Source organism: Belonocnema kinseyi, chromosome 1, assembly GCF_010883055.1.
Source record: "Belonocnema kinseyi isolate 2016_QV_RU_SX_M_011 chromosome 1, B_treatae_v1, whole genome shotgun sequence".
NCBI lineage: Eukaryota > Metazoa > Arthropoda > Insecta > Hymenoptera > Cynipidae > Belonocnema > Belonocnema kinseyi.
In genome coordinates, this window is record NC_046657.1 from 26,924,655 (window position 1) to 26,933,025 (window position 8,371).

At 23.3% G+C, this 8,371-nt stretch overlaps 1 protein-coding gene across 1 annotated transcript in view; it reads right to left on the bottom strand.

Annotated features, from left to right (window-relative positions):
- LOC117175747 (ATPase family AAA domain-containing protein 2-like) overlaps positions 1-8,371 on the bottom strand; it is a 169,431-nt gene that overhangs the window by 144,369 nt on the left and 16,691 nt on the right. The window contains exons 3-6 of the mRNA XM_033365521.1: positions 7,367-7,760; positions 7,065-7,230; positions 6,880-6,955; positions 526-769 (exon numbers count right to left, since the gene is read on the bottom strand). Of these exons, the coding sequence (XP_033221412.1) occupies positions 526-769; positions 6,880-6,955; positions 7,065-7,230; positions 7,367-7,760 (880 nt within the window). The remainder of the gene's footprint in view (positions 1-525; positions 770-6,879; positions 6,956-7,064; positions 7,231-7,366; positions 7,761-8,371) is intronic.

Genomic DNA, 8,371 nt, shown 5'->3' on the forward strand with positions numbered 1-8,371 from the left:
TTACAAAATTAAACGCTTTGGATGAAATTTTAATTATTGGTTAGAAATTAAATTTTGTTGGTCGCAGATTCATCATTTTAGTTTAAAAATGAATTTTTTAAATTGAAAATTCCATTTATTCCACGTTTTACTGACATAAACTTTACTGACATAAAATTAATATTCTATATTGAGAATTCATATTTCTCTATGAAACTAAAACTATCAGCTTGAAAGTTCAAATATTTTGTAGAGAGCTAATTTTTTTTCGTTCAGGATTTAACTATTCTTCCATAAAATCGTCAAAAACCGCTTTATTTAAAATTTAAATTGAAAATCTTTTCTTGCTTAAAATACATAAACTATCGTATTTTTTCTTGAGAATATTATTATTTTAAATATATTTTCAAACGAAATTTCAAAAAAAAAAAAAAGAGTGGTTTTTATCGGTTAATTAAAAAAAAAATCGTGTTTTTAGTGTAATTTTCGTCTGGAAATTAAAAAAAAAAAATAAAATAAAATAGTGTTTTAATTAATTGTACACACCTGGCCTTCTTACTCTTTTTCTTATCATATCTTTTGGGCTCGGAATCGCTCGAGTCGCTCGAGCTTGTACTCTTGCTCCTGTGCTTGCGCCTCCTCATCGAATTGGTGAGAACGCTCCGCAAAGCCCGAATAGATCGACGAACGGGCTCAACATTTGCCTGGAATCTGTCGACAGTCGGCTTTTTCTGACGCAGACTGTATTTTCTCGGACCTGGCGTGTCTGACGACTCACTCATGTCACTGTCTTCTAGTTTAGGAACAACAAAAATACGATTTTCAATCCAATTTTTAACTGAGATTCATTGGGAAATCCTTGCGAATTTTTTGTTTTTAATTATGTGCAATATTAATTAATTCATTAATCAGAGTGTAGATTAAAAAAATATTTATATTGATATTAATAATATCAATTTCTAAACATATAAATTGTGTGTTTTTTTTTAAATTAATTATTAAATGGATTATAAATAGAATATATTAGACTAAAGAAATATTTTAATAGAATTTGAATTTTATTTTTAAATTAAAAACAGTTTATAAAGTTTCAATCGGACAATTTAAATTTTATCGAATGAATAATAATTTACTGGATCATTATTTGCAAATGGCAACCCGTTAAGGAAAAAAAATCTACTTTTTCTACATTTTTTTTATCGAACATTTTTTAACATTTGTTTTTGATACAAATTTTGCTTTTTTTTGCATTTTTCAAGTGAGAAATTGAAAAAAAATGTTGCAGATATATGGATTTAAATTTCTATTGATTAAATTTATTTATTTTTTCCATAGCAGCAATTCAATTTTCAACAGAAAGTTCAATTCTTAAAAATTGAAGAAAATTAAAAACTTAATTTTTAACTGTTCTAAATTTAGGAAAATTTAATTTCTAGCCTTGCAAAAATGGAAGAAAATTTAATTTTCAACTGTTAAAATTCAATTTTTAACAACTGAACTTTAAACTGTTGAAAACTGAAGAGCATTGATAATTGAATTTTCAACAGTACAAAATGCAAATGCTAAAAATTGAATATTCAATTTTCTTCAATTGAAAATTAAGCAATCTTAGAAAATTACATTTTTAAATTTAATCATTGAAAATTGAACCAAAATGATCAAGTGAATTTTCAAACTGTTTAAAATATTATGAAACTGAATTTTTTACTGTTAAAAATTTCAGAAAATTGAATTTTTAAATTTGAATATTTAATTGTTGAAAATTTGCAGCTGAAAATTCAATTTTTTAATACGAAACATTAAAAATTAATTTCTCAAACGTTAATAATTTAAAATTAAATTTTCAAAATTTGAAAATTCTATTGTAGAAAATTTAATTTTTAACAACTGAAAATTCTATAGTTAGAAATTGAAGAAAAAAAAAATGATTTTTCAACTATTTAAAATTTAAGAAAATGGCAAATGGAGTTTTTAACTGTTCAAAATTGTAGAAAATTATTAACTAGATTTTCAAAACTTAATTTCTAGAAATTCAAGAAATTTGAAAATTCAATTTTTTTAAATTAAACAAAATTAAATAATTAATTGATTTTTCAACTATTTAAAATTTAATAAAGATAAAAATAGAATTTTCAACTGTTCAAATGAAGAAAAATTTATAATTAAATTTTTTAAATTAAAAATTTAATTTTCGACTGTTGAAACTTTCAAGATTATTGAATTTTTAACCGTTCTAAATTTAAGAAAATTGAATTTTCAAAAGTTGAAAATCCTATTGTTTACAAAGAAAAAAATTTGAAAATTCATTTTTCAACCATTTGAAAATTAATAAAATTCAATTGTTAGTAATTGAAGAAAAGTTTAATTTTCAATTATCGGAAATTAAACAATATTAAAATGTGAATTTTGAACAGTTGAAAATTCAATTTTATTTTATTTTTAAATGTGGAAAATTCAATTTTAAAAAGTTTAAAATTCAATTGTTCGAAATTGAAGGAAATTAAATTGTTAAATATAAAAAATGGAGAAATATTAAAAATAGGATTTTTAAATTTGAAAATTCAATTGTTGAACATTGATTCACATTGAAAAAGAATTGTTCAAATGTTTTCAATTTAAGAAAATAAAAAATATAATTTTCATCCGTTGAAAATTCTATTGTAGAAAATTGAATTTTTAACAATCAAAAATTCAATTGTTAAAAAAATTTAACAAAAAATTTAATTTTCAAGTTGTATAAAATTGAAGAAATTTGAAAATGGAATTTTCAATTGTTCAAAAATTGAAGAAAATTAATCATTGAATTTTAAACAGTTGAAAAAGTGCAAGAAAGTTGAAAATTGCATTTTCAACTGATGAAACACTTGAAGAATATTGAATGTTCAATTGTTGGAAATTAAATAAAATTAAAAAGTGATTCTTCAACTGTTTAAAGTTTAAAAAAACTGAATTAGATCAATGTTCAAAAGTTAAAGTTTTAACAATTGACAGTTCAATTGTTTGAAATTAGGTGAAAAATTGATTTTTCAATGGTTTAAAATTTAAGAAAATTAAAAATAGAATTTTTAATTGTACAAAATTGAAAAAATTGATAACTAGATTTTCAATAGTTGAACATTTAATTGTTTAAAATTAAAGAAAATTGAAATGATTTTTTTACAGTTAAAAATTATATGGTTGAAAATTAAAGAAAATCAAAAAATTGATTGATTTTTCAACGGCTTAAAATTGAAGAAAATTGTTCATTGAGTTTTTAACGCTTGAAAATTTAAGAAAATTAAAAATTGAATTTTTGACTGTTAAAACTTGAAGAACATTAAAATTTATAAATGTTAAAAATTAAATTATTAATTTTCAAGAGAAAATTCAATTTCTAAAAATTTAAAAAAAAATAATAAAAACCTATTTTCCAACGGTTCAAAATTTAGGAAAATTCAACTTTTAATAATTGAAAATTGAATTGTTAGAAATTGAAAACTAAAAAAGGAAAACTGATAATTGAATTTTCAACTTTTTAAAATTTAAGAAAAGTGAATTTTCAATTGTTGAAAATTGAATAAGATTAAAAATTGAATTTTCAACAGTTACAAATTCTATTGTTGAAAATTTAAAAATTTTTTTTTTTTTTTTTTTTTAACTGTTTAAAATTTATGAAAGTTGAAAATAAAATTTTCAACTATTCAAATTTGAAAGAATTGATAATGAATTTTCAACTTGAGAACTGAAGAAAATTTATAGCTGAATTTTTAAAATTCGAAATTTCAATTGTTTAAAATTGAACAAAATTTAATTTTTAACAGCATTTAAATTTCAGGAAATTAAACATTTTCATTTTTCAGTGTTGAAGTTTGAAGAAAATTGATAATTATAATTGCAACAAATGAAATTTTAAGAAAATTACACTCTTACCAATTGACAATTGAATTTTTAGAAATTGAACAAAAAAATTGATTTTTAAAGTGTTCCAAATTTTTACCAGTTAAAATTCAAATACTGTAAATTGAATTGTTTACCATTTAAACAAATTTGAAAAATTTAATTGTTTAAAATTGAAAAAAAATATAAATTGATTTTTCAACTTTCTTCGATGTACGAAAATTGAATTTTTTTATAATTGAAGATTCATTCATTAATAATTAAATAAAATTTATTCATTTTTCAACTTTCTAAAATGAAAAAAGACGAAAATTGAATTTTTAATTGTTCAGAATTTAAGAAAATTTAGAATTGAATTTTCGAAATTAAAATATTCATTTGTTTAACAATAAGCGAAATTTAAAAATTTTAAGAGTTCAAAATTTTAAAAAATTCAAAATCTTAATTTTCCACAGTTGAAGTTTCAAGATTTTTCAATTGTTAAAAATTGAAGAAAATTGATACCTGGATTTTCAGCAGTTAAAAATTCGATTGTTTAAAATTAAAGAAATTTGAAAATTCAATTGTTTAAAATGTATGAAAGTTGAAAATCAAATTTTTAATGGTTCAAATTTGAGAAAATTAATAATGAATTTTATACGGTTCCATTTTCAACATTTTAAAATTTAGGCAAATTGAACTTTAAACAATTTACAATTTAATTGTTTAAAATTGAAAAAAATTGATTTTTAAACTTTGTTAGATGTATGAAAATTGATTTTTTTTTTAAATTAAAGATTCTATTATTAAAAACTGAACAAACTTTATTAATTTTTCAACTTTATAAAATGAAAAAAAAAAAAGAAAATTGAATTTTCAATTGTATAAAATTTAAGCAAATTGAATTTTCAAGCAGTTGAAATTCGAAAAAATCGATAATTGGAATTTCAACAGATGAAATTTTAAGAAAATTGAACTTTTAAAAATTGAAAATTGAATTGTTAGAAATTTAAAAATAAAAATTGAATTTTGCAATGTTGAAATTGCAAGAAAATTGAATTTCTAACTATTAAAAATGTAAGAAAATTGAATTTTCAACAATGGAAAATTCTATTGTTTAAAATTGAACAAAATTGACAATTAACAAATTGGATAGATTTTTAATTAAATATTTGAATTTTTTAAGGGATTTTCAACAAAAAATAGAATAGTAACACATCTTTTTTACGACAAAAAGTTGAATAGTTCAATTTTCAGTAAAAAATTAGTCAAAAATCTTATCTTGTTTAAATTAAGGGATTTAAAAGTTTATTTAATAAATTCAATTGAAAAATATGAATTTTTAACAGTTTAAAATTAAATTTTTTATTTTATTCAATTTTTATCAATTGATAATTCAATTTTTCTTTAATTTTCAACAAATGAAAATTCAATTTCTAATTTTCTTGAATTTTTAAAAGTTGAAAATTCAATTGTTAGAAATTGAAATTTTATCTATAGAAAATTGAATGGTTTAAAAATTTAACATTAAATTTGTAAATTTAGTTTTTGAAAATTGAAGACAATACAAAATTGATTTTTCAACGGTTTAAAATTTAAGAAAATTGAAACATTATTATTCAACTGTTCAAAATGTACGAAAAAAATGGAAGAAAATTTAATTTGTAATAATTGAAGATTCATTTGTTGAAAATTTTAAAAAATTAAAAAATTGACTGTTTTTAACAAAATACATAGTTTTTCTACAAATATCTCATTTTTGAAAAGAATTTTCCACCAAAGAAATGAATTTTTATCAAAAATAGAATAGTTAAAAATATCCAATTATAAATTAAATTCTAACAAAATAAAATTATTTCCAATGAAATAGTTAAATTTCCAACCAAAAAGAATAATTTTTAACAAAATAGATAAATTTTCAACCAAACATTGAATAATTAAATGTTCAGTTAAAAAAATTAATTTTTAAACTAATGTGATGAATCTGCAACTAAAAAATTTAACTTCTAACCAATAATTAAATGTTTAATTAAAGCGTTTAATTTTTGAGCTAAAAATATAAATAAATTTTGGATAAAAATGGTATAGTTTAATTTGCAGTTAAACAAAAAATAATTTTTCAATCAAAGAAAAAACAACTAATTTTCAAACGAAGTAATTAATTTTTAAACCAAATTATTTTATTTTAAGGAATTTTCAAAATAAATAAATAGAATAGTAAGCAAATTAAATTTCTGCAAAAGAAAATTATTTTCTGCGAAATAACTAAATTTCCAACCAAACTGATGATTTTTCAATCAAGAAAGATTAAATTTGTACCAAAAAAAGATAAATTTAAGAAAATTTATAATTGAATTTTTAACAGCTGAAAATACAAGACAATAAAAAATTGGATTTTCCACTGTTAACAATTGCAGAAAATTAAATATTCATTTGATGAAAATTGCATAAAATTAAAAATCAAATTTTCAACACTGTTCAAAATGTGAGAAAATTGATTTTTCAACAAATGAAAATTCAATTTTCAAAACTTAAAAATCAATTGTTAGAAATAGAAGAAAATGGAAATTTTAATTACAGAAAATTAAACAATATTAAAAATTGAATTTTCAAATTTTCAAATTCAATTCTTTCAAAATTGAAGAAAATTAAAAATTGATTTTTCAATTGAATTTTCAACAGTTGAAAATTCTGTTGTTAAAAATTCAAGATAATTGAATTTTTAACTGTTGAAAACTGAAAATTAAACACTGAGTTTTCACTTTTGATTTTCTGCTTTATTCAAATTTTCAACACTTTAAAACTTAAAATTTTCATTTTCTTCAATTTCCAACTATTGAAAAACGAAGAAAAAAGCGAATTTTCTATTAAAAAAAAAAAAAAAAAAAAAAAAAAAAAAAAAAAAAAAAAAAAAAAAAAAAAAAAAAAAAAAAAAAAAAAAAAAAAAAAAAAAAAAAAAAAAAAAAAAAAAAAAAAAAAAACAGTATTAAAAATGTTACATTTATATAGCATTACATGAGTATGCGGAAAAATCTAGTACCATACCTAATTTTTTCCTCGTCAACTGACGCTGCGATTGTCTTCTCGTTCGCTTAACTCTAGTGTACATGTCCGTATAACCCTGAAAAAATTCAATTTACAAAAAAAAAAAAACCACAGATAGTACAAAAACAAACCTAATTTATTGAAAAAAAAAAAATGTTTTTTAATGAATAAAAACAGATAATTACTGCCTCATTTTCCGAGTTGTTGCCGGCTTTCTCACTCTCTTGAGAACTATCCTCATCAGCTTCATTCTCCTCGGCCTTGCTCTTCGTATCTTTAATCACCGAACCTCCACCATGTCTCGTTATCGGCCCTTCTCTCAATCTACCGGGACTGTCCGACTTCCGTGTTCTAAAAATCCAGGAAAAAATATATCCCAAATTTCGCCCAACGTCCCAAAACAAAGAACCAGAAGACAAAAGTACAAATTTCCAGTTTAAAACTATTTTTTTTTTTTATTTTTTTTTTTTTTAATTTTTTTATTTACCTAGTGTTGTCCTTTTCCTCGGTGGGTGTCCTCGCGTCCGACTTGTCGCGAACCTCCGTTTTAACCTTAATCTCCCCCTCATTTCGCTCCTTTATCTCCCGTAAATTTTTCTCCCGCTCAGATCTATTTCTCAGATCATGATCACGATCATTTCTTTCCGCGAGGTCCCTCTCCGGCCTGCCACGAAGTTCCCGAATTGGTGCTCGATCATGCTCTGTCCTCTCACGCATGTGACGAGGCGACTCTTTATTACTCGGTGGATGATTTTCCCGTGATCTCAGGGGCATACGGTCCCTGAGATCACGCTTCCGATCGGGAACATCATCCACCATTTCTTTGTCGGATGAGGATCCATGCTGCGGGAACATCGGGTATCCCTTCAACGTTTGCGTGCCTGAATCAAAGAAAGGAATTCAACTGTAATGCAAATTTAGCCTCGCAACCTTCCCAGTCGGCACAAAACCATTAAAATCCCCCCAAAAAAATGTCCTTGGGCGGTTCTAGGACGTCCTATGTCGGCACAAGCAACGCTTTTAAGACACACAATGTCCTAAAGATGTCCTAAAGACATAGAACGTTTTTAAGACATCTTTCGTGCATTAGACGTCTTAAGAGGATCCTTGGGATGTCTAAAAGCCGTCTTAGGTATGTTTCAAAGACGACTCTAGGACATTCATAATTTTGTTTCCCTCTTGGGTTCCCAGTCGGCACAAAAACCATTAAAATCCCCAAAAATGTCCTTGGGCGTACCTAGGACGTCCTAGGTCGGCACAATCAACGTTTTTAACATGTATAATGTCCTAAAGATGTCCTAAAGACATATAACGTATTTGAGACATCTTTCGCAAATTAGACGTCTTAAGAGCATCCTTAGGATTTCCAAAAGGCGTCTTAGGCATGTCCCGAAGACGAATTTAGGACATTTATAATTTGGATTGCGTCCTTGGGCGTTCCTAGTACGTCCTATGTCGGCACAATCAACGCTTTTAAGACAGATAATGTCCT